The following is a 27,391-nucleotide window of genomic DNA, read 5'->3' on the forward strand; positions in this document are numbered from 1 at the left end:
CCCCTTCCCCACCCTACACACCCAAGTGGATTATACCATTTCATTGGTGAGGGGAAACAGGAAGCAGAACAATATTGATAGATTAGGAATATGAAGAATATATGCAGGCCATTCCATGATATCAAAAGGAGCCACATACTAGAAGCTGTGTTCTGATCATTGAGATTTCTGAATTGGCCTGGAAGAAGGGGGCCATGGGAACACACAGGGGAGGAGAGCTGGTCTTGTGGGAGCAAGCATGCATTGTCCCCTTTGCTAAGCATGGTCCACCCTGGTTTGAATTTGAATGGGAGACTGCATGTGTGAGCACTGTAAGATATTCCCCTTAGGGAATGGGGCTGCTCTGGGAAGAGCAGCTGCATGCAGAAGTTTCCAAGTTGCCTCCCTGACATCTCCAAGATAGGGCTGGGAGAGACTCCTGCCTGCAACCTTGGAGAAGCCGCTGTCAGCCTGGGTAGACAATACTGAGCTCGATGGACCAATGATCTGACTCAGTAGAAGGCAGCTTCCTATGTACAGGTGCGCTGGTGTGCTCATTGTTTGTGTCTATCTTATCACTCCTTTAGCTGATTTTCCCTGCTTCTCCCCTTCTCATGCACTAGGAACAATTAGCAGCTAAGAGAACAATATGATAGCCGGAGATAAAGAAAAGATGGCCAGCAACTCCTGCCTCCCTGAGTTTCCCTGCAATTCTCTTCAGCACTCTCTGCTTGCCTTGGAGTGGGTGGGCAGTGGGGAGATTTTTAGGCAGGCAACAGATTACACATGGCTACTTTTGACATACGGATGCAACGTGAAGACAGACTCTCAAACGCATGCAGTCTTACAAATGGCTCTCAGAGAGTGTCCCACAACGTGTACTAAAGTATTGTTCATTTCATTGCTCAGCACTGCAGTTCCCCTTTGTAGATTGTAAAAAGGCCCGTGTGTTTTGGTTTTGTTTGAGATGGGGGGTGGGGAGAAAGACAGGGAACCACCTGTGGATGCTAAACCCATCACAGACTTACCAGGCAACGCAATGCACTCCTGATTCCGACCCTCCCACTGACAGTTCTGATCCAAGCTGCAGCTCTTACAACTGGTCTTTTTGTTACAATAAAATGCAGGGTTATCCTTGGGGCAATTTGCATATTTAGCAATGGGAGTCTAAAAGAGAAGCCAGAGGTTAAGGCTTTTTCTTCACATGTGCAAGAAGAAATCAACCGTTATGCAAAGGAGTCAACAGGTTAAATCTCACATGAACATACTGTCTGGTGTCAGCCACAGCCACACACACTTCAGGGGTCTCCCTGCCAGGTCAGTGCCAATACAAAAGCATCTGCATTTGCCACTGTCACTGCCAAATCTCGGGTTTTCACTGCATGGCATTATAAATTTGACTCAGTCCTCAAATGTGTATCCAGGGAGTCGAGCCAAACCCAGAAACTGGTTCAAAGGGTGTTTTTTTCCTTCTGTGAATGAGAACTGAACCAGAACCTAAATCTCAATTGCCTTGAACCTGAACTGAACCCATCAAGCCTCTGAGGCTGGAGGTGGCCCATAGCCACCAGACTGATAGATCTGTCCTCCATGAATTTGTCAAAGCCTCTTTTAAAGCCATCCAAGCTGGTGGTCATCACCACATCCCATGGTAAAGAATTCTGTAGATTAATTATGCAATTCCTCTTGTTGGTCCTAAACAATTTCCACTTGTTGGTCCTAAATTTCCCAACCTTCAGTTTCATGGGGAGACCCCTGGTTCTACTGTTGTGAGAGAGGGATAAAAATTTCTCTGTCCACCCTCTCCACTCCATGCATAATTTTATACACCTCGATTATGTCTCCCCTTAGTCTTCTCTTTTCCAAGGTAAAGAGCCCCAGGTGTTGTAGCCTTGCCTCATAAGGAAGGTGCTCTAGGCCCCTAATCATCTCGGTTGCCCTCTTCTGCACCTTTTCCAGTTCTACAATATCCTTAAAGATACAGTGACCAAAGCTGTATGCAGTACTCCAGATGTGGCCGCACCACAGATCTGTATAAGGGTATTATAATATTAGGTTTTCTTTTGAATCCCCTTCCTAATGATCCCTAGCATGGAATTAGCCTTTTTCACAGCTGCTGTGCACCTAGTCGACACTTTCAATGGGCTGTCTAGCACAACCCTGAGATCTCCCTCCTGGTCAGTCACTAACAGCTCAGATGCCATCAGTGTTTATGTGAAGTTGGGGTTTTTCGCCCTAATATGCATCACTTTACACTTGTTTAGACTGAACTGCATTTGCCATCTTGTCTCCTACTTCCCCAGTCTGGAGAGATCTTTTTGCAAAACCACAACAATCTGTTGGTCCGCACAACAATCAAAGTGAAACCCACAACCATCTGTTGTGGATTTCACTGCCCTTAATAGTTTAGTATAATCTGCAAATTTGGCCATTTCACTGCTTCCTGAGAGATTCAACTCTTACTTTAAACAAGCATGTTTTTAAAGTTTTAGGTTGCAAAGAGGGCAGAAAACATGCAAGAAGTCCTATCAAAAGGTAGGCTAAAGAGGATTTACAGGGTGGGGAGGCACAGCAGGAAATCAATACCCTGCAAATGTCTCAGCCCCTGTCCCGTGAACAGATTTGGTGGTGGTGGTGGTGGTGGTGGTGTTCAGAGAAGACACAATCCTGCTGTTGGCCTTTCAGCATCTTCCCAGCTGAGTGATTGAAATGCAATCCTCAGCAGCACACCCAAGCAAGCTACCAATTCTAGCCGCAGCTGCTGAGAGCAACATCAAGTGCTTCCTTGGTGAAGGGCACGAGGGAGCTTCAGATTCTTCCAAGTGAAAAGCAGAAACCATTACCTGGTCTTCCGAGCAGTTGCTATTCCTGGAGACACACTGGTCAGTGCACCAGTGGCACCGGTTGGAGTTGGCTGTACAGCTGTAGCAGTCTGTAATCTGATCACATTTTTCATGGTCCCCAACTAGTAAAGAAAAAAACCTGCATGACCAAACACAGGCATTTCCTGACAGAGTCCAAAAAGGTTTGTTCTCCCACCATCCATTAGCAGCAAGCATCAGATGCAAAACTTAGATCCACTCCTCAGCCGAGGCGATCAACCTATGTCTGGGGTGTACCACTTCGGACTGCAGGTGAGGCCTCTTCCATGATGGAACACTACTCCATACCATAAAGTCCTCTCCTTAGAAAACAAAGGGTCAGGGAGAAGGCTGGGCTTCTGACATGCCAGTTTTCTACCGACAAGCATTTGGATTTGCAAATCCCCACCTGCAGTAGGACAGTTCAGATTCAAGGCTGAACACTTCAGGAACAATTCAGCTGCCGAGGACAGAGGAGAGTTTGCTAAACTTGTCAGGCTCACAATACAGCCCAGATGGGCTTTCATGCTGCATCACATACTTGAGAAGACAACTCCTGTTTACACGCTTCTTCCCAATAGGACTGCAATGCTCAGTTGTTTTTCTCAAAGTCTAAAGCCCAGAGAACTCGCATTTTGGGTGGTATAAAAATGTGATAAATAAAGAAATAGAGCAAGCTTTTGACTCTTTCCCCCCTAAATTCCAAAACATCTGTTTTCTAGCCTCTCTTTGTGAGAAAGATATTTCAACTCTCCTGATGTTTTTGACTACATTTTCAACAACTCAAGATAATTATTTTTCAGATGTGAAAAGCAGAACTACACATAGTAATCCAAAAGTGGGTTCACTATGAATTTATAGAGTAGCACTGTGATATAGCTGACTGATTATCATTTCCATTCTCTTTAATCGCTAATGCTGAAGCGGTCTTTTTCGTGACTGCCACAATGTAACCTGACATTCTGTCAGTGGATTTTCTCCTATAAACTAGATTTTTCTTGGGATTTTACAGCTAATTTGGACTCAGTTGTGTATGTAAAATTAGGATATACTAGCTTAACCCACGCAGACCATCTGCACGCTAGTACTTGATTGCTCTCCTCACACACACTCGCCATAGTCCTGCTCACCTCAGAGATCTCTCCACCCTCACCTGCTCCTCCTCCTCCTCCATCCCGCTGCTCCACCACCACCACCACCCCACCCCATTTGGTTGCAGCTGCAGCGTTGCTGGCGCCGATTGGTCAAACCGCAGTCCCCTAAGCCCAGAGAACTCCCCCACCCTCACCCAAGCCCCGCTCCTACTCCTCCCCACTGGAGCAGGAGCAGTGGTTGACCAGGCCCTTCCCTGCTGCCGCCGCAGCCACTCATTCCCCTCAGGATGCTGACAGGCCTGGGCCCGTCCCTCGCCTGCCTGCCTCCACCAATGGCCTCAGTAGCCAGTTGACTGGGCCTTCCCCGCTGCCACCATCGCCATGGCCGCATGTTCCCCACAGGCAGCTGACAGGACCAAGCCCATCTCACGCCCTTCCTTCTTTTTCTCCTTCCCTCCCTCCTTTCTCTCTGTCTCTCTCTTCCACTCGCTCTTCCCCTCTGTCTTTCTTCCCCTCACTCCCTCCCTGAGTTAACAGATCTTGTTTCCTCATCTAATTACCACAAAGCCATCCTCCTCCTGATGAGGCTCTTTCCTCCCTCATGACCCCTCTCTTCGCAGACCCCTGCCCACTATCCTTTTAGATAGATAAACTTCTCTTCTCTACAATCAAGCATATCTTCCGACCAGTAACCGTTTCATTCCAACTGACCTTAACCATCACAGGCTCCTCCTCCCTATCTGCATATGGAATCCCCACTGCCCAATCACCGTGGTGCTTCTGCTCTGTTACCTCCGATTGGTAAAGCACTGTGTGGGCGGGGCTGGCCACATACATCCTTAGCCTTTTATAGAGAAAGATGGTGCCAACTTATTCTTGGTTTTTATTCGTACTGAACCTCATATGCCATTTTGTCACCCATTTACGCAGCTTGGAGATGCCTCTTAAATTTCTTACTGATATGCTACTAATCCACCCCGCAACTAACTGATCAAATAAGCATCTTCAAAAGTTGTGGCTCTCATATGTAACAAAAGGAGAGCAACGGTCCCTCTTAACCCCAGCACAGCATCTCTGAGTGGCTGTTGCTGCTGTATCTTCTGTATATCTTTTTAGATGAGGAGCCCCTTTTCAGACAGGAAACCATTTTCTCATTCCTTTTGTTATGTAAAACGCTTTAAGATTTTGTTGTTGTTGTTTAAAGTGAATACATAAATATTAGTAATCATTATTTTATCTGGTCATCTTTACTGATTTGGTGCCCTCCACAAAATTGGTTACTTCACTCTTCACCCCAGCTTCAAATCTTTCACTACGCTCCCTGCTGAAATAAGAGCCTCCCATATCTGACAACCTTTAAGAACTCTTTCAAGACCTATTTAGTCACCCAAGTTTTTTAACTAGGCTTATGGTTTTAAATTGTTTTAAGGTTTTAATTTCTGTTTTAATTTGTTTACGTTGCTATAAATCGCCCAGAGATGGAAGTTTGGGGCGGTGCACAAATATAATCAATCAAATAAAATAAATAGTTTAACTATAGTTTAACTATTCTAGGCCAATTCAGATCCATCAACAGTGAGGCTCTCTCTCCACTGCTGATCTCATTCCACTGTTTACTTTTCACCCTTGTGAAAACTGTTCATTTATTTCTGTCTTCAGATTCCTGAGCAGTGTCCAGCAGTGCTCTGTCAGCAGAAGCTCTTTCCATGCACAGAAGTGTTGAAGCACCACTCAGCTGAAGGTCTGGACGCTGCCCCCCCGCCCCCCTTTTTAAACCAGTTACTGATCCACTAAAGAATCAGTCTCCCCTTCATCCCATGACTCCTAAGTCTATTTGGGAGCCCTGGATAAGGGACTTTAAAACAAAAACATTTTTAAAATCTCTACCACCCCATGTCCTTTCAAATCAAGGGCACAATTCACCAGGCATGTCTCTTGCCTGAAGCCCACTGAAGTGAATGGAAGATGCTCAACAGCATGATACAGTTTGACTTTATAAGGCAGTTTCATATGCCCAACAGTAAACAGAGCCAACCAAGGACAAAGTTTCAAAAGCACTATGTGCACTAAGAGCACCAAACCTTTAGTAAAAAGTTCAACAATTTTACATCCATATAAGTTCTGAAGGAATGCCATCTGGTACTAAAATACTATACTTTATCACCAAATCACTCCACATGTCCAGGCCTACAAAGTAGCCATTGCAGCACAGTTAACCAAGGGCAACATCGAGTATATCATCATTGATACATATAAGCCAGCAGACAGAACTGTAATACCTACCTAGCAAGGGAGGGCATTCCTCAATGATATTTTGTTCTTGGAGGACTGTAGCCATTTCCCATTGTAGACACTGGGAAATCGAGCCATTCCACACACATCGGAGCCCAGGGCCAGCCTGGAAACAGGAGGTTTCCGTGCTGTATGCGTCACAGCTTTCTGGAGTATACTTCACAATGTCGCTCAAAAGCAGGCTGTTGAAGCCTCCAAACACGTACATGGTGCTAACAAAGGAGGAAACAACAATGAATACATCACTGGCTTGTTTATTTAAAGGTATATAGAATGAACCACTTATAGCCGGCTGGTCTGTGCATTCCAAATACTGGCAAACTTTGCCATTTGCAGACCTGACAGCCACATTTCCTAATATCTGTGGCTGGGTTATTGACACTCAACCTCAGCGTGTGTGTGTGTGTGGGGGGGTGCATTTTAAAATGGTTGATTTTGCGTATCTGCAGTGTCAGGGTGGCCAGACGTGACCTCATAGGTCATTTCTGACCACCATTTTCAGAAAAGGAGCAATTTTATAGCTCATTTAAAACCAACACACATACATACACACTTCCCCCTGCCCCCATGATATTTGGGGGGAAATGGGGGCATTGGGACTGGGGGGGCATTCCTGGCCATCTGGAGACCCACAGAGCATGGTAGGGCACTTTCCCCCTTTATTGGGGGACATTTCACGCTGATGTTTGCCCATTTTTCTAGCCTCCAGGAATCTAACACACACACGCACACGCACGGGCACACACACCTCCACTCCCATTGCTATTGCTTTAATGTCCAGTTATCTGCTGTAGCAGAAGAGAACAGAACCCACACGGATAACTAGGTTCACCTGTATGGCCAATGTAATTTGGCGAAGAGATATCTTGTGCTAGTGAGCACACACTGTACCCTTTGCTAAGCAGGGTTTGCCTTGGTTTGCATTTAGATAAGTGACTTCATGTGAGCGCTGTAAGATGATGGGGCCATAGCTCCGCGTAAAAGCATCTGAATGCTTGCTTACAGAAGGTCCGAGATTCAGTTCCCACCATCTCCAGCTGAGACTGGGAAAGACTCCTGCCTGAAACTTCAGAGAGCCCCTGCCAGTCAATGTAGACAATCCTGAGCTAGAAGGACCCAGGGTCTGACTCCGTATGAGGCAGCTTCCGATGTTCCCAAGCAAGTGTTGTCCAAAGACTCTTCTCACTTCACCCATTTCCAACCAAAGTACTACTATCTCATGGGAATCTCCCTCCTGGGCATTCACGGTTAAAACAGACCTGAAGAAGTGGTAGCCCAACAACCTTCCACCAGGGGGCTCAACAAACCTTTTTGGGGGGCCTGCAAAAACAAAAAAACTACCACACACGCGGCAAGCCTCAGCCTCAGATTGGCCATACATATTATGGGCCCTATTTAACCTGGTGTGGCCACAAGTGGCTTACTACACACCGTTTCCTGATAGTTCATTGCTTTCATATGGTAATCAAACATCTCTGTGCTGCAAGCATCTAATTACTTACACTTCAATACTCGAAAAAGCAAAGTGCAGGTGGGATACCCGATATGAACCATAAGGTTTACAGACTGTTGTGACTATGCAAACAGTTACATGAGAGCTCTGTTTGGTATGTGGCTTGGCACTGGGCATTCAGAGAATCTCCGAGATTATTTAAAAATATATTTCTAGTGCTCATGGCTACAGAACATTTGAAAATGAGAGCTGGGTCAGATGAAAACTTAGCAACAGAAAGAGCGAGCAGGATTGCCAATTGTGATGATCTGATCTTCAGAGCTCTGAACAGCTTCCCTTCCATCTCTGCTCTAACCCCTCCTGTTCCCTGGTCTTTATCCATACAGCCCCACCATAACTGAATTTCCATGTCTCCCACTAGGAACCAAAACCTTCAAAAAGGTAAGAACATTTCACCCAGGGATTCAGAAACAACCTATTTCAAAGGATCCGGTGCATGAATTGTGGGTGCATAATTTGCAAGAGCAGCCTTGCTGGGTCAGACCCAAGGCCCATCTATTCCAGCATCCTGCTTCCCACGGTGGTCCACTGCCTCCAGCAAAGCTACAAGCAAGGCTTGAAGGCATCAACTCTCTTCTGCGGTTGCTCCCCAGCACCTGGTATGCTCCAGATTGGAAGGTTCCGTTTAGCTATCATGACTAATATCCAGTGATCGATAGCTCAATTTGTCTAATCCTCCATGAGTTTGTCTAATCTTCTTTCAAAGCTGTCTAAGCTGGTAGCTATCACCATATCCCACGGCACTCAATTACATAAAATAATTGTGTGTCGCTGTTACGTATTCTGGTTGCAGTATTCATAGATCCTTAACACAGGAACTTTAAGGGGTGCATGGTGCACCAAACCCTGATAGCAGCTTAGCTAATGAACACTTGCACAGAAAGTGATTAGAGAATTTTAAGAATAGCATTTTCCCCTGAATCTAGAAGTGAGAAAATGGCTACTGTGGTGGTTTAAGACAAAATTTTGTGGCTGTACAGATTAAATGATGGATGGTTGAAGTCAAGTGCAGTGCAGTAGATACAACCAAGAGTTCAGAGAGGGGCCAACAGTAACACAGAGGAACAGTGAATGGTTTTCACCCAAGAGAAAAAGATTTAAGACAGAGGCTCTCAGGAAGGTGATAAAACCATGTAGTTATGATAGGAGGTACATTAGTTAGTGAATGGGGCGGAAAAACTGAGCTAGAAATTGTTGTTCAAAGCAAGGAGGAACGCAAAACTCAATGAGCTAAACAGCTGAGTTTCAAAACTAGTAAAAACGTGTTTTCACAATTAACCTGCGGTGCTCATTACCATGGGGAGGGAATAGGAAGGCAACTAGCATAACCGAAAACAAAGAAGAAATCAGCGACAGTTCAGATCCGCCTCAAAAAGGTGATGCATTTCTTATACAGGAGTGCTATTTCTGCATAAGAAAAGAAGCATCCAAGCCACCTGTAGCTTGTCGTGAGACTATATTTATACAGAACTGCAGTGTACATCTGCTGGGAAGCTTCAGAAAACAAGGCACTGGTCAATACATGCACATAATCAATACCCAGGACAATCTACATGTCGCTTGGTTTTATTACCCTACATGAGAAAGCTCTCAGTGCAGAACGTTGGCCATATTTTAAGCAGACATTACATGGTGACCCTTTCCCTACCTGGCACTTACATATGCAGAAACAAGGTAGAAGACCAAATACTCCAATGCCCGGCCTCAGAAATCTCCACAAAGGCCTTGTTTATCTTGCCATCTAACCCATTCTATGGGGATAACGAAGCTGATAACTAGTTGTCTGCTAAAGATGCAACAAAGGCAGGGCCCTGGGCAAGATTAACCACTTGCTCAATGAGCACAGCAGAATTGCTCAGCGTTTCAACCCCAGGATCTACAGCTAAGTTACTCAAATTTTAAGGTGGGCCCATAACTCAGGGAGGGAGGCCCCTCCGCTGCCTGCTTGACTGGCTGATGCCACCCCAGTCCTGACCACATTTCCTTGCTATACTCAAGTGCAAAAAAGATAAGGAGGGCCGGAACTGAGGTACCAGCAACCACCACAAGCAGCAGAGAAAGAGGCTACCGCAAGCTGAGACACGAAGAAAAGTGGGGAGACAACAGAATGGATCAAGAGGCTCAGCAGACCTCACATGGTCTACTTATCAAGAAAAAGTCTCCAAACTCTTCAGCAGATTCTGACTATACTTCTATCAAAAGGACTTGATAGAATACCAGTGAAAAGGGAGCAACAGGAGAGAGGGCATGCCCTCACCTCTTGCCTGTGGGCTTCTCAGGAGGCATCTGGTGGGCCACTGTGGGAACAGTATGTTGGACTAGCTAAGCCTTGGGCCTGACTTGGAAATTGCTTTTGAAAAGTGAGAGCTGAGATTCTCAGGATGCTGCTCAAACTAGCCAACTCTAGACCTGTTGATTCCTAGAAGCAGCTGCATATACCATTTAAAGATACCAACCAGAATGGGTGTGCTGTGAGTTTAATTGTGGGGTGGGGCGTGGCATTTCGGGTACTCTTTTCTGGCCTGTGGACCTGCAGCTCATGTTGGCTGCTACAGCTGAATCCCATATATACAGCATCATAAGGACAACATGGCAGCCACAAGTCCGGGGCTCAGCCAGTTACCCCCAGTGCAAAGGTAATGGTGGTGCAACGGAGAACACTCGAGTCCTGGCAAGCTGGTCGGAGAGGCTGGATTGTTCTTCTGTGGGATTGCAAAGCTGAGGACACAGCACTCCCCCTCCCCACACCCACCAACACACAAGACAACCCCCTTACTTGTTCCTCAGCACAGCGGAGTGTCCAAATCTGTTGACATCATGGGGGAGATCCGGTTGAGGAAGCACTGTCCAGCGATCACAAGCTAGAATTAAGCAAGCCTCATGTCAAAGAAGTTATTTCCAGCACATTAATTGGTACTTGAGGTGCAACGACTTTCTGCATTATTCCAAAAGCAATGTGATGACAACACACTGGCTAATCCATAGAGCATAAATATATTAAAGCATTTCATATGACATAAGGAGCATATCTCCGGATGCAGATGCCTAAGGCCACTCTACATACTAGAGTATTATTCATTGCAATTATTTTGACTATTCTCTTCATAAACCTGTATGCAGATCAGCAAAAGTGGTTCTCAGTGGCTGGAGGCAGAAAAGACTGAAAAAGATGGTTTTGGAATAGATGGCACTGCTAAATTCAAAAGAATTTTTTTTAATCCAATTGCATAGAATACTTGACACTCTACATTGATGTTTTGGATGGCTCAAACGTTGGCTTAATTACTTATACAACATAATTGTTTTTGTCATGTTATCCTGTTTTTATATTTGTTGTATTTTAACTTATGTACACCGCCTAGGGATGCAAATGGTATAGAAATATGGTAGATAAATAAATAAATAATATAAATAAGTAACTTGCAGCTCATTGGACCAGTGTGCTCAGCTCCAGCTAGAAGGATTCCCCTTCCCTGGGGCAGCAAGGAGGAGAGTGTAACTGATGTGCGAACTAATGCACAATATTTAAACCTCCTGCCTAATACTTAGGGGTGCTCTTTCACATCTGCTTTCCTGGCTTCTTAGGTAATTCCCTTGCCCGCCCACCCCACACGCACACACTATGAAGAAACTCAAGGGGGGGGAAGCCCCCGAAATGTAATCCATTTTGCTATAGCAAATACTCCAATGCCCTTCTACACCAAATGTGCATTAACAGACACCATCAGAAAACAGGACTGCACACACCATATTCATCAAAATATAGTTAAATTGGAAGAAGCTTTGAACAGTCCAGGATGAGACATGGTCTTTGGCATTCAGAGAGAGGCCCCTACTACAGTGGTCCCTCGATTTACAAACTACTCGACATAAGTATTTTTCGAGTTACAAACGGCAGTTTTAGATCCGGTTTTAGATGCGGTTTTTTCGACTTACAAATTTTTAGATGGGGTTTCCTCGACTTACAAATTTTTAGATGGGGTTTCCTCGACTTACAAATTTTACATGCGGTTTCCTTGACTTGCCTGCCTGTTTACTGCCTGTTTATTCTTGAAAAGAAATGTTCCTGTGCAGTTTGCAAGCCTTACTGGGGGTCTGGGTCTTTTTTCTAGGCTCCGGAACGCATTAATCCATTCCCAATGCATTCCTATGGGAAACCGCTTTTCGACTTACGAATTTTTCGACTTACAAATGTGCATTCGGAACGGATTAATTTCGTAAGTAGAGGGACCATTGTATAACTAGGACTAATGACCCCAACTCTGCGGGCTCCCTCACTTGCTAGCAGAGATTTTACTGATTTTTTAAAAGTAGTTTTTCAGTTCAGTGTGATGGAATTTAATATTTTGCTGAATTGCTCCCTGGACAAGCATAGTGTTCCTTTTTTTTCACGGCAGATCTAAAGAAAAAGAGAGCCAGAGCTTTCAAGGGTCTTCTTTTTCCCCCCATCCAGCAAGCTGAGAGTGATGCAGGGCCAAAAAACATTTATATCTAGATTACAAGGAGTACTTAGAACGTCTCATTGTCGCTTTGCTCCCTCTTTAACTGGGAAGAGACTACAAGAGGAAAACACTAATGGCTCTGAAATTATCAAGAATTATTTTCTTCCTGACCTTTGATTTAAGCCAACTTCAGATTGGAAATTTCCTCTCAAGGAAATGGTTGCCAAATTTCAATACACCTACTAGTAGAGGTCTACGCAGTCAAGAACTGAATCATTTTGAAGGGCTTTTCATAGCTTTAACAAGATGCTTATAAGTTTAAGAAAATATGGAACCCTAGAAAGATGGACATTGTAAATCCTTTTCTGTGGAAAAATTTCACATGTGATTGTTGTGCATGTAAGAAAGATGAATTGCTCAACAAGACCCAGAATTTTGGTGAATTTTTCATAAAAACCTAGGCATGGTATTAAATGATGATATGGATTTTATTCTGCTGTGCACAAACTGATTCTCATCCTATTAAAAAAAAAAAATAGCATCCCAACTATGGGTTTGTTGAATGCTGCCCTCTTCTGGTTATCTAAAGCCTAACTATTTTATAATCAAGCTAGGACAGAGTGCTTGTGTCATGGGAACATCATCCACACAGCACTTTGGCACCAACCACAAGGCATGATGGAAAGGGAAACTCCACTTGGTTGGAACCAGAAAGGATACTGCTTGCCCCCATAATCACTTCTGCCCCCATGTGCTGGTCAAGTGTGAAACCCTAGTGCAGGCCTGCACTCATATATTCCAAGTTAGACTTACAGGACAGAGGTGCTGACACCCCAAGGAGTCATGAACTTATACACAGATTTCCAAGGAAATCAACACCACTTTCCTCTTCAGATATTCTAAAAGTAGAATCAAATCAGTTCTCTGCTGCTTCAAACATATTCTGTTATAGTCTTTTCCCCTTGTTGTTCTTCAAAATCTGAACTCTTGTATGGTGTGCCTCAGGGCTCCGTATTGTCTCCGATGTTGTTTAACATCTACATGAAACTGCTGGGAGAGATCATCAGAAGATTTGGTGCAGGGTGTTACCAGTATGCTGATGACACCCAAATCTATTTCTCCAGGTCAGCATCATCGGGAGAAGGCATAACCTCCCTAAATGCCTGCCTGGAGTCGGTGATGGGCTGGATGAGGGGTAACAAACTGAGACTGAATCCAGATAAGACGGAGGTACTCATTGTGTGGGGTCGAAACTCTGGAGACGATTTTGATCTGCTTGTTCTGGATGGGGTCACACTTCCCCAGAAGGAACAGGTACGCAGTTTAGGGGTGCTTCTGGATCAGAGTCTCTCCCTGATGTCCCAGGTTGAGGCAGTGGCCAGAAGTGCCTTCTATCAGCTCCAGCTGATACACCAGCTGCATCCGTTTCTTGAGACAGATGACCTCAAAACAGTGGTAACCTCCAGACTGGATTACTGTAATGCGCTCTATGTGGGGCAGCCCTTGTACGTAGTTCGGAAACTACAGTTGGTTCAGAATGCGGCAGCCAGGCTGGTCTCTGGGTCATCTAGGAGAGACCATATTACTCCTGTATTGAAGGAGTTACACTGGCTGCCAATATGTTTCTGGGCAAAATACAAGGTGTTAGTTATAACTTATAAAGCCCTAAACAGCTTGGGCCCTGGGTATTTAGGAGAACGTCTTCTTAGTTATGAGCCCCACCACCCATATACGGTTTGGAGGAGAGGTCCGTCTGCATTTGCCACCAGCTCGTCTGGTGGCCACTCAGGGATGGGCCTTCTCCATTGCTGCCCTGAGGCTTTGGAATGCGCTCCCTAGTGAAATAAGAGCCTCCCCATCTATGACAGGTTTTAAAAGGTCTTTAAAGACGCATCTGTCCACCCAGGCTTTTAACTGATACTCTTTTGATTGTTTTTAATGCTGTTTTAGAGCATTGTTTTAAAAAAATTTAAATTGTTGTGTTTTAAATTACTTGTTTTTGTTTTTAACTAATGTTTTAATGTTTTTATCTGTTGTAGACCGCCCAGAGACATACGTTTTGGGCGGTATAAAAATATATATGTATGTATGTATGTATGTAACTAAATAAAAAAAATATAAAATAAAATAAAACAGCAAGTTTCTGGTAAAGCAAACCTGTTATAGCAGGCTTGGGACAAGCAGAAGCTGCACCCCAACAAAGGCAAATCTGAGTAATGTTCAAAGCTGCACCAAGCAAGCAATGGACGGCCAACTGTGTAAGTTGGTTTATTTTCTGTTCATGTTTATCCTCCTTTTCTGTAGTCAGTGCACTCAAGGTGGCTTACATCAGGGGTTCTCAAACCTGGGTCGACAAACATTGTTGGTCTACAACTCTCATCATCCCCAGCAAGGGACGATGGCACTGGGGAGTGGGACCCGAGTTTATATAAAAATCCGTATAAAATCAAAAGCAAGTATCCCAAGCATATCAGCATTTTTTTAAGAATCCCATGTAAAAATAGGAAGGAAGTGACAGAGCAATCTGGGATTAGTAACTGCCTTTTAGAAACCTCCGCCTTCTTGCCTTGAGGGCCTGGCCACATGCAGAAGCTGACACTGTAGTGGCACAATAAATTATATGGGAAGCAATGATTATCAGTATTATTTGACTCCCTAGTTGAAGCTCAAAGTTGGGCTTTGTTGAAGCAAACGCTGGGACTGTGCTATCATTATGCTGAGTGAGCAGAAGTGGGACAGAAGAGGGGAAGGGGACAGGAAATCACCTTCTCAAGCTTTAACTGCAATGCCAGTTAAATGCCAACAAAGATCTTGTGCTTAGCTGGATCCCAACTACAGCCATGATACTGCATTGCGTGGTTGCAGGTCAGGAGAGGAGAGCTGGTTTTGTGGTAACAAGCATGAATTGCCCCCTTTGCTGAGCAAGGTCTGCCCTGGTTTGGATTTGAATGTGAGGCTACATGTGTGAGCACTGTAAGATATTCCCCTTAGGGGATGGGGCTGCTCTGGGAAGAGCTTCTGGATGCTTGCATGCAGAAGGTTCCCAGTTCCCTCCCTGGCATCTCCAAGAGGCTGAGACCCCTGCCTGCAACCTTAGAGAAGCCTCTGCCAGTCTGTGTAGATGGACCAAGGGTCTGATTCTGTAGAATGCTGCTTCCTATGTTGGTGTCATTCCACTTCTAAAGCAACTTACCTATATCATAAGCCATGAAGTCTGAAGAAAAGCACTTCGCACCGTGGCTCATAGATGTGTCATTATGGGTGTTTCCTCCAAACACCAGCATGGTTCCACTAATGATCACAGCGGAATGCAAGTAGCGGGAAAATTTGCTGTCTTTAAGAATGGTCCTGTGGAAAAAATTAAAAGGAAGGGGTTCCAAAGGCCATCATCACTAACTTCCACAAAGGGTCTTCCAAATGAAGCGAGGTCAATTTGGCTTGAAATCATCAAAACTTTAGGGGAGGCAAGACATATTTACCTGAACCCAAGACTATAAACTTGGAATCTTATATATACTTACCTGAATCCATATTATATTTACCTGAATCCAAAACTAGGTCTTTTCCAAGTTCTTGGATATGAGAAATTTGGGGAGTTGTCTAAAATTCAGACTCATCTTCCTTTTGGATAAATACAAGTATAACCTATTTTGAACCTGTTTGTTTGTTTGTTTTTAAAGGAGAGATCATCTTAAATTCAGAGTCATCTTCTATTGACTAAATACGAGTAAATACAGCATCCCACTCTTTCGCCAGGGAGCCCAATGCAGCAAACATGGTTATGTTTATCTCCACACAACAACCCTGTAAACTAGGTTAATCTGAGGGATAAATGACTGGACCAGAGTCACCCAGTGAGTTTCATAGTTGAATGGGGATTTGAACATGTCCTAGTCCAGCACTCTAACCATTATACAACAACATTTATATACTGCTTTTCAACAAAAGTTTCCAAAGTGGTTTTGGACGTTTCAAAGATAATGCAGACCAGCTTTATGGAGACCTCCCTGGGTCAGATCAGCTTGCATACAACAATTTTATTATTGTGAACCGCCCCAAGACTTTGGTTTGGGGCGGTATAGACATGTATAAAATAAATAAATAATAAATAAATACAATCATCAGCCTGGCCCACTGCTTGCCTAGTCCTTTACCTATGGAAGCTTTTAGCCACAGGCACATTTCTCTAAGGAATGGGAGGCGGGGGGCATGGCAGAGACTCATCAACTGAGCATCTTTATTTACTTAAAAGATTTATATCCTGCATTTGTGCCAAATGGCGCGCGCGCGCGCGTGTGTGTGTGTGTGTGTGTGTGTATAAACTATCTATCTATATAGATAGATAGATAGATAGCTATAGATATATATAATGGTAATCATTATCAACTAGCACTGCTTCCTTCTGAGACACCCCCCACACACACACACGTTATACAATATGCTGGTCCAAGTTTCAGTATCAATAGCTGCAAAACGCTATTGCTGCTAAAAAGCTGCAAAATGCATTTGAATTGTGGGGCAAGAGCAGGGAGAAGAGAGAATTGTTGGCCTTCTGTCCACATCCACCTGCTGGAATGTTTGTCTAAAGCAAGAATTTGCTCAACAGATTGGCCCAAGGTCCACATTGGATATGAGGGGAACAGAAATATGGGTCAGAAGTGGGTTGCCAGTGAATGTCCATCAGATGAGGGATGGAGAAGATGTCAAGTGCACTGGGACAAACAGAAGGAGGGTGCTGAACTCTATCCCCACCGGTGCTTCCCCCCACAAAATAACCTCTCCCCTCCAAGCTATTTTTCTCCCAAGCAGAGTTCCAAAAACAGCAGATACACCCCCACTCCTTCCCACAGAAGAAAAAGTAGAGAGAAGCTGTTTGGGGAAGTGGGGAGAAGCAGGGGAAAGTTTTGCCACCAACTCCCTTGCCCCAAATGACCTTTAAATCCCACATATACACCTCTTTAGACATGCAATATCTAGTTAGGTCCTAAGATAATCACTTTACCTAGTAGTCATACAAATTCGATAAACTTCTATCCAAAAAATGTTAATATGATTACTTTTGTGATACAAATTTAAAGCTACAAGCCCTGCATACTTTAAAGAAAACATGTATGTAAACTAGTGGAATATGCAAAAGTGAACCACCACCACCTGTTGGAAGACATTCATCTGCTATCATCCCTCTTTTCACTATAACAAAATACATAAATTAACTCCAGCATTCTCCACACCCCCTCAGCCAAATGTGTACTGTTGCCTTTTATAGGCTAGTTCTATTTCTAGGCATGATCAATAAATTCATAACTGTTTCTGCTTTCGCCCTGAAGGGCAGCCTCTTTCAAACATCTAATGAGACTGATAAAAGGTCTAAAGCAGTGATGTGCAATTCAATTTGTGCACAAACTGATTTGTGACAAATCGGGAGTGATTTGCGGATCTGACTGTGAATCAAATCGGCCCTTAAATGAAGGGGCTGGTTTGAGGGCCAACTGAATTGCTCCCGATTCATTGTGAATAGATTTGTGTGATTTGCATCATGAGTGACATTTTGTCTCCACGTTTTTCAATTGCTGATGGTTGTTCCGGCACTAGCTTCCAATTGGCTTGAGGTTTCCTTGCTTCTTGACTGGCTGGCTTGTTGTCATTCAGATCAAGGGTTGCCATGGGCAACTGTGTCCCCATTGGCTGGGGGGAGGGAGCAGGGAGAGGGGAGGCCAAAGGAGGGATTTTCAAAATGTATATAGGGGGCTGCTTGAAGCCAGAGAGAGCCATTGATTTTTGTGACTCAGGGAGGATCATCAGAGAGAGACTACAGCAGCACTGCGAACAGAGTGGCGGAGGGCGTCTGGGCTGGCCGGCCTTCCACACTGTGAATGAGGGCAGAGACTGCATTTTAATTTGCAGTGCCAACTGCTTTATTTTATTATTAATTTATTTTTAAGACACATTGTGCCAGCAGCACCAGTTGCTTTAAATGGGTACTGCAAGATATATATTTTTTAAATGCCTGCTTGTAGCCAGCCCCAGTGCTGGGGGTGCTGTGTGTGTATCCCCGCCCCCCTCATTATTTTAAAATAGTACGGACAGCCCAGGGGCTTAACTGGATGCTGTTTGGAAATGATTTCCTTGTGTGGCTTCTTTCTTCTCTCATTGCTTGTAGCCAGCCCCCTTTGATAACTGGGGTGCTGTGATTTCCCTCCCTCCACCGTCAATTTTATTTAAATTGTACCAGCAGCCTCTAGGCTTTAATTGGGTGCGGCTTGGAATTTATCCATTGTTTGTTTTTTCCTAGTAACTGGGTTGTTGTGGTGTTTATTTTTTGTTTAAGTGTTGTTTTGTAGCCCTGCTGCCACCTTTGCTGCTGCTGCCTGTGTGCTGCCTGTGCCTGGTGGATTGATCTTTGTTTTTTGCAGGCTGGTGTGTGGTGCCCAGCCTACCAGGCTCGCTCCGTTTACATTTTTTCGGGTATTTCTTTGTTTTGATTGTTTGGGTGGGTGGGTGGGTGCCTGACTGACTGGTGTCCAACTGCCCTCCCCCCAGGTGTCTGCTTAGCCCAAGAGTGCCACCGAGAGCAACACCTGGCAGACTCCAGCCAAAGACTCCAGATAGGCATGACAGCCCCACCCCACTCACCTTGGCCAGGTTACTTGGACTTGAGTTCTTTAAATATGATCTAGTTTGGGTAAGGGAGGAATTGGGTGGCAGAACTGTAGGGCAGGAGGAGCGAGTTAGAGACGACACAATAATACACTGCCCTTCTTTGCCTTCCCTTAGAGCTGCCCCACTGTTGCTTGGCCCCCTCCAAAAACACACACACACCAACATAAAGCCGGCTTCTTTATTTGGGGGTACGTTTTTCTAGCTTCTGAATGTGCACCACAGTGTGTCGAACACAGACCATAAATAGACCACCCTCGACCACACACCACCTTAAGGCACTTCTCTCCCCCCTCCCCCATCAGGATTAGGACTTAATTTTTTTTAAAAAAATCCCAAGATGTCTGGAAGTGTACCAAGCAGAGCCAGAAGCAGGCAGCAGGGTGGGGTGGTGATGCTGCTGGTCGTGGTGGGCGATGTCAAGAGGGGCCTACGCCCTGAGTCTTCGCCACCACGGAAGTGGTGCACAAGCTCTCCTATCAAGAAGAGCCTGGCCCCACCGCACAGCGGCCTGTGATGGCTGAGGGAGAAGTAGTGGGGAGATACTCCGCTGACAGGGAAGAAGCTCTTCCCGTGGCAGCAGGAGGAGGAGATGTCGTCAGCTGCCAGCCCAGACAGATCTCTCTCTCCATCCTCCTGTTGGCATTGTGACCCCCACCGCCACCCCCATCTGAGACTGAGGAGCAGCAGCAGGAAATCATTCTGGTTGTTCCTGGACTGTCTTATCCCAGGAGGACAGTGGCAACGGTGGTCCCCAGAACGAACCAACAGCCTCAATACCAGCACCACCTAAATGGCCCTGGACCGAGAGCAGCATGGTGTGGGAGCACGTTGAGCACTGCCCTGGTGATCCACACCATGCTGTCTGCATCCACAGGTCAGCAGAGCTAAGCATCGTACGATGCAGGGGATATTGCAGCACTTGCGACAGCATCACCTGGGCATCCCTGCTCCTGCGGACAACAATAAGCCTGGTGTGTCCTCAAGTAGCGGCAAGGCACCTGCTCCTACTCCCGAGCAGGGAAAGCTTTCAAACGAGCAAGTCAAAAGCTACAGAGCTCTCTCACGCATTACAGCAACTTTTTCAATTTTGTCAAACCCAAATCCAATTCAAAATAGGTTCTAGCACCAACTGAAGTGCCAAGATTCTTTAGCTAGCCACGTAAGACTGTCACTCCAAAACAGAAATTAGATTAAATATATGTATATATATATATACCTACCACATGTTTGTATTAACTTCATACTTGTATAAATCATCCGTCAGCCTGTATTTGTTGGCACTAAATGCCTTGTAACCTCCATGGGTGTAGATGGACTTGGTGTTTGGATCATACACACTGCTGTGGCCATATCCTCCTTGTACTAAGGCACCACTTGTTTGTAAAATACTCCATGCATTCGTTGCTAAGAGGAAACAAAAGGCAGATATGAACAAAGTATACTTAATCTACAATTGTCCTATGTAGAACAAAACATAAAATTGTTATGTTTGGACACAAACACAGCAGGAGAATTGGCCTCGTACCATGAAGGCTTCTTCCTGCTGCTGGATCTGAGGCCATTTCAGTGTGGGTTATCCTTCCCATGTGCTCCAAGGCAGGACTATGCTAATTAAGTAGAAAGCCTTTAAGAGCCTGGGGAGGAAAACCCCGCCCAGTTTTCAGAACAAGAGTAGACAGACAATAACTGATAAATGACAGCAATAAAGGTCCAACGGTGGAGTTATGAGACCGGAGGGTCCTCCACAGGATAGGAGGTACAGGGAAAGTTGAAGTAATACGAGTCCCCAAGAGTAGGCAAGGATGATCAGAGGGTGGGTCAAGATGTCCTCAGATCCAGCAGCAAGAAGAAGCCTTCACGGTTAAGTGACCAATGCTCTGTTCTCTGCTGCTGGATGCAGAGGGCATCTCAGAGTGGGACATATCGCAGCCCTGGCCAACACACTCAGGAGGGAGCACGCATGTCTACTCAGGAGGAAGAATCTGCTCAAGTACTCTTCTGCTAAATGCCGCTTGAAACTAAGAGTAAGAGTATCTTGTAGTGCCCGGTGAACATGGAGAAAGCTTTCCAAGTGGATGCCCTGCAGATTTCGTGTATCAGTGCGCTGGTTGAGAATGCCACTGATATAGATGCCACCCTGGTAGAGTGAGTCAGAATGTGTGTATGTGGGCAGAGATTCTGCGATTCATATGTCAGAGCAATGCATGCCCTTATTCACCTAGCAATAGTAGCTGATGATACTTACTGACCCATAGATCTAGGGAGGAATGAGGGGAAAAAGCGACTCCGTGGACATAAAGTCCATGCATTTGATGCATGCCTTAATGAATCTGCTGACATCCAGTTCGTGCCATGCCTTTTCAGCAGGATGGGCTAGTTTTAGGGGGGAAAGGTAGAATATCGTCTTGTGACTGGTGGGACCATGCCCAGACCAGGCCGGGGGAGGCTGGAATCAAACAAACAGAATAAATAGAGAACATAGAGATTCTTGTGAACCAAAAGGGCTTGGAGTTTAGACATCCTTTGGGCCGAAGTTATCGCCACCAGGAGTGCCTGTTTAAATGAAATAATTTGGAGTGGAATGGAATGGATTGGCTCAAAGGGAGGCACTTAGAGTACCTTGAAGACTGTGTGTAGGCCCCATGATGGAAAACGACACAGGTGAAACTCGGAAAATTAGAATATTGTGCAAAAGTCCATTAATTTCAGTAATGCAAATTAAAAGGTGAAACTGATATATGAGACAGACGCATTACATGCAAAGCGAGATAAGTCAAGCCTTAATTTGTTATAATTGTGATGATCATGGCGTACAGCTCATGAAAACCCCAAATCCACAATCTCAGAAAATTAGAATATTACATGGAACCAAGAAGACAAGGATTGAAGAATAGAACAATATCGGACCTCTGAAAAGTATAAGCATGCATATGTATTCAGTACTTGGTTTGGGTCCCTTTTGCAGCAATGACTGCCTCAATGCGGCGTGGCATGGATGCTATCAGCCTGTGGCACTGATGAGGTATTATGGAAGACCAGGATGCTTCATTAGCGGCCTTCAGCAATTCTGCATTGTTTGGTCTCATGTCTCTCATCCTTCTCTTGGCAATGCCCCATAGATTCTCTATTGGGTCAGGTCAGGCGAGTTTGCTGGCCAATCAAGCACAGTACACTGTATACTTTTCAGAGGTCCGATCTCGCTTTGCATGTAATGCGTCTGTCTCATATATCAGTTTCACCTTTTAATTTGCATTACTGAAATTAATGGACTTTTGCACGATATTCTAATTTTCCGAGTTTCACCTGTATACTGTGAGCGGTGGTGATAAAGTTGCCCCTCTGAGGAACCATCCAGGGTGTGGGTGAACTAACAGATATTTGGAACACGCCAGGTTGAGTCCCAACAGGGAGGCTGCTTGACGTTTTAAACTGTTTGGCTTTCGGCCCTTGTCAAGACCATCCCGAAGGAAGTGAAGCAGATGTGTCATGGATGCGGTGTCCCATGGGACAGAGTGTCTCACTGACCAATGTACGATTGCCTTCCAGGTGTACTGGTAAATTCTGTTGGTGGAGGCATGTTTGGCGGCAAGAAGCATGCTGAGTTCACTGTTGGGATAGCCGTCTTTTTCTAGGCGGTTCTGTTCAGTTTCCAGGTGTTACCTGTAACCACACTGGGTCATGGTGGTGGACTGGCCATGTAAGTAGGTCATCAGGAGTGAAAGGATCCAGGGATCCACTACTGCCAGGTTTCAGAGAACCATGGCATCCTCAGCCAAAATGGTGCAATGAGGATGACCTGAGCCCTGAGAAGGCGGATCTTCCTGAGAACTTGGCTGAGAAGTGGGGTTGGCAGGAAAGCACAGAGTAGGCCTGGAGACCATGGAGCTGACAGTGTGTCCCTAGCTTCTGCTTGGCTGAACACGAATCAAGAGAAGAACTGTGGTAGCTTCAAATTGTTTAGGTGACATGAAGAGATCTAGTGGGGGGTGCAGCAGTGTTCTGTGAGCAGCTGGAAGACTGATGATTTGAACGCCCACTCCCCTGGTAGTAGTTCTCTGCAGCTGAGCCAATCTGCCACCAAGTTGAGGTCCCCCTACACATTATGTGCTGTGATGGATGCCAGATCGAGTTCTGCTCACTGCTCCATGTGGTGGAATAGCTGCCTATCTCACCTACACTTTTACCACTGCCACCAAGTAGACTTTTTGTATGGCTAGGTCTACTACAACAGCCCTTACACCTTTGCAAAAATTACCAAAAACTCAGAATAGAAAGGCTTATTTATAGGTGTGGGGTGGAGACAAACAAGCTTCTAATTCCTTATACAATAAGAAGTTTACTTTCTGTAATGCTGTTTGGCATTTCTGTTTTGGCCTGAGAAAGCCAGGAGGTTCTGCTGGAAAGACTTGGTAGGACGTTGGTGGTTCCAGAAGGTAAGCTGTGGTCTGAATTCCCTTCTGAACTCTCAGGAGCTGAATCACCAGATCCAACTGGCAACCTCATAAAACCACCCCTGTTAAACAACCTAGGCCCTGTTACACCAGTTGACCCAGATGTGGAAATATTATTCCATTTGATGGCTCTCCAGGGGAACTGGATTTGGACCCACCTGATAAAGAGGAGGGTGAATGATCTAGATGGTCAGGATAATGAAAACATGGCGGCATCACAAGGTCTGTTTGTGCCAGATGACTTTGGTTCTCTCAGGAACAAAGCAATTATTACCCTGGAACTGCAATCCTTGCCGCCAATGGACCCACAACCATCTAAAAGTGCCTTGGTGTTTCCAAAACATAAAAGCAAAGACTTGGCACTCCCATGTCCTTCGATTTTGTGTGTGTGTGTTTTCTCACTTGTTTTTAGCCTTCTTTGTAGGAGGACTAGTAGATGCAGATGACGAGAAGTCAGCAGAATGGGATTTCTCCTGCCTGTTTCTCTATTTAGTTTTAGAATGGGCAATAGATTGCAGAGATAAGGCAAGGATGTTCTTGAACCAGGACTGCCATGCAGGGGACATCTCACAGGGTAGTTCCACTGTGTGTGTGTGTGTGTGTGTGTGTGTGTGTGTGTGTGTGTGTGTGTGTGTGTCAGCAGTGAGTGGGGTCCCTGATGGGGAATAAACAGTAGTCACCCAACATGCTCAGATCTCACCGTTTGTAGAGTTGTGGTTAATGTTTGTGTCCTTGGCACAGGAGGGAGACCCTGTCTCCAGAAGATGAAGCCATCACCCCTAGCCTGATGGAGGAGGGCACAGTAGATGTGGAGGCAAGGCTCTGCCGGTGGAGACTCCAGATGTTCCTAGCAATGGTGGCGCAGCCTGTTAGGTGACAGTGGTTGTTCTCGCTACTCGCACCAATGCCATAGCTCTACTAGCAGCCGGAGCGACGACCACTGGAGCGATGGTTTTTCTGGATGTTTTGAGTGGTGGCTGGGTAGAGATTGAGGCCAAAGCTTGGCCCACACCCACCAAACGCTCGTCTCCCCTCAATGCCGCTCTGCTGAGGGTCTCACAGTCTAATGGTGGGAGACCTGGCACAAAGATGCTCTCCGATTCTTCTCAGGGTGGAGGCTGTTCAGGAGTCTCCATCGTGGTCAAAGGGTCTGCTGGGCGTTTGGTTTTTGGAAACCCAGAGTGGTTCATACCCTTCAGCAGCAGAATGTCTCCAGTCCTCCGACTGTGTTCCATTGGCAGAGAGGGAGGACAGGAGGTGGGAGGGAAAAGGAGAGCAGAGGAAAAACAACACTTAAAAACAAACACAAGAGAGAAAGTGGGTAGAAAAATAAGCAAGTCTAACTGTAAGAAAAGGTAAGGAATAATTTAAGTCAAAGAGGAGTGAAGAGATAAGATCTTGGACAGAAGGAGAAAACAGTCTTCCTGGAGCAGTCACAAGACTAAAAGAACTGGGTGAGGTTATCTTTCCCAGACTCTTAAAGGCTCTATACTTAATTAGCATAGTCCTGCCTTGCAGCACGTGGAAAGGATAACCCACTCAGAGATGTCCTCAGCATCCAGCAGCAGAATATCTTCCTTACAAAGATGCTTTGTATTACCAATGCCCCTCTGCTTCATAACCACTTTCAGTAACCACTAGCTACAGAATCCACCATTTCCTAGACATGGACATTTTCCAGAAACAAATTTTACTTTAGACAAGTTTAAATTGGCCAAGGAAAAGGTAACACTGTTCTTAAACTTGCATGCCATCAGGGTGTTTTGGATATGGTGTTTTGTTTTGTTTTTAAATGGTTACCCATCCCCAAGGGTAGAGGATCTGGAGGGTCAAAGGGCTGTAAATACAGAACAGATCACTACTACCTATGTATTTAGCACCAGTCTGCTAAGTTCTGCACACTCAAGTGACACTGATCAACTTCTGGGTTGGGCCTATCTACAGATCAACAAGACTGGGATTGGGAAGGAGAGAGGCAACTGGAGCAGACAACTGAGCAGCAGGGGTCAGATGAGGCAGGTGACAATAGAAACCTACACAAGGTGAAACCATGATGGCAGCAGAAACTATGAAAAATAGAGACATCCAAACAGAATGAGCAGAAGAGCCAAGGCAGTTACAGACAAATATAGAGCAAGGAACCAAAGGAAGACGATATGATGGAAGCCCAAAGTAGAGCCTAAAGTGATGTAACAGGTTCAGTCAAAAAGTGGCAAAATGATCAAGAAGAGATTGTGGTGAAACAGAGTGTGGGAAGAAGAAAATTTGTATACCAGATAAAGGTTAGTTCCTTGTAGTTCCTTCCTTTCTCTATTGCACTTTATAAGTGATAGATTTAGAGTCTTGCCAAGGCAATACCCACCCAAATTGTATTCCTGCACATTGCTAATGTATCCATAAAGAGGGCAGTGTCCAAAAATGACCAGCATCACGGAGGTCCCATCATCCAGCGTGACAATGTGTGCTGAATGGCCCACGACGGCATACTGCTCCTTCGCCTTTGGGACCACATGAACCCAGGACTGGTTTGCACTATGGAACACCCACAGCTCATTGGTTACGTTCCCCGTTTCATCTATCTTGCCTCCATACATGTAGATTTTATTCTGGAGAGGGAGGGAAAAGTTGTAGTTTTTAAAACTGAAATGCACAATCATACCACCCAACAAAAAAAAAAAAGCAAACCCTGACGGACTCGAGTATCCTGCGAGATGCAGATGTTACCCCTGTGCACCTACACATACTATATAGTGAATGTTGCTTGTAATAACTGTCAGAAATGACTGTATCAACTAGGACTATCTACAGCCTTCAATAAGTGACCTAGTCCATTCTCACTTCCATCACTTACCAGCAAGCGTCAGCATTTGCCAGGACAGGTTGAGAAATACTCAGAATTGTAATGAAATTGATTATGTTTTAGATGTATATTATAGGTTATCATAAAACATCATAGTTCATAAGGTTTTAAAGTTTATTGATGGTAATTTTAATTTGTTTTTGCATGATATTTAGGTTTTAGTAGTTTGGTTTAAATTGTAAACCACCCTGAGGTTCTATATTGGGTGGTGTGAAAATATGGTCAGTAAAATATTTTACACACACTGAGGTTTTAGTTAACGGTACTGAAATTAATTCATTTCTGCGCAACACTTTCTGCCCTTACATGGACAATCTGCAACGCAGGAAAGAAGGCAAGTATGAAGAAGAGCAGACACACCAGCCAAGACAACGTTGAGAAATAAAATCCCTTCCTCATTCAGATGGGCTACAAACAAGCATCACAGTACAAGCCACAAGGCAAGTTTGTCCCACCTGTGATTGACCCAGTGAAGTTCTAGACTACCAGAACTGTGCCAAGGCTGCCCCGCAGCCCAATTTCAAAGGCTTCTGTAGTGGTTAAAATACTCATCTCCATTTCATTATCTCATTAACTTTAGTAACTCCCCTGCTCTCTGTGCCCCTCTACTCTCTCTAAAGTGTCCCACATGAATTGGCTTTCAGCCTCCCCTTCTCTCAGGTAAGCCAGCCAAGCTCTTTTAATCTATGCTGCTGTCCAAGTTCTCCAGTTCTTTGACCAATCCCACCACAGTTCTTGAAGAAGAATTAAATCTCACTTTGGACAGAGGAAGGCAAGTATCGTTTCTCATTTCCCCCCTTTTGCTTGATATCTGAATTTATGCAGTGTGGTGCAGCAAGCAGAGTGCTAGACTGGAGATACTTTGGTTGAAACCACTGCTTAACCGTGAAGTTCACTGAGTGGCCTTGAGCATGTGTGTCTTCCCCAGCCTAGCTTACCTTAAGGGGCAGGTGAAAAATCAGCTGCCCAATCTTCTTGGAGGAAATGCAAGTTGCAAATCCAACAGATCAAAGGTTCCCTGGCTTGCTCTTTATGTCAATTTCTTAAGAGTTACCAAGGAGATATTGCAGCACATCTGATCCCCACAAAAAGAGACAGACAGACTGACACATACATGTCCAGGTCGTATTTCAGTGAATGCCTCTTCCTAGTTATTAGCTCCCCACACTTTGTGGTTGGCCAAAGAAGACCTGCTCAGAGTTGCCTCTTTTAGTGATGCCAGACTGTCATATCTTCTAG

The 27,391-nt window shown here is 45.0% G+C and overlaps 1 protein-coding gene across 4 annotated transcripts in view; it reads right to left on the reverse strand.

Moving 5' to 3' along the window:
• ATRN (attractin) overlaps positions 1 to 27,391 on the reverse strand; it is a 231,788-nt gene that overhangs the window by 115,526 nt on the left and 88,871 nt on the right. For all 4 annotated transcript variants that reach the window (XM_053252986.1, XM_053252987.1, XM_053252988.1 and 1 more), the window contains exons 8-14: positions 25,655 to 25,898; positions 20,062 to 20,245; positions 15,375 to 15,529; positions 10,516 to 10,600; positions 6,218 to 6,438; positions 2,823 to 2,944; positions 1,008 to 1,146 (exon numbers count right to left, since the gene is read on the reverse strand). In XM_053252986.1, the coding sequence (XP_053108961.1) occupies positions 1,008 to 1,146; positions 2,823 to 2,944; positions 6,218 to 6,438; positions 10,516 to 10,600; positions 15,375 to 15,529; positions 20,062 to 20,245; positions 25,655 to 25,898 (1,150 nt within the window). The remainder of the gene's footprint in view (positions 1 to 1,007; positions 1,147 to 2,822; positions 2,945 to 6,217; positions 6,439 to 10,515; positions 10,601 to 15,374; positions 15,530 to 20,061; positions 20,246 to 25,654; positions 25,899 to 27,391) is intronic.

Source organism: Hemicordylus capensis, chromosome 5, assembly GCF_027244095.1.
Source record: "Hemicordylus capensis ecotype Gifberg chromosome 5, rHemCap1.1.pri, whole genome shotgun sequence".
In the NCBI taxonomy this organism is placed as follows: Eukaryota; Metazoa; Chordata; class Lepidosauria; order Squamata; family Cordylidae; genus Hemicordylus; species Hemicordylus capensis.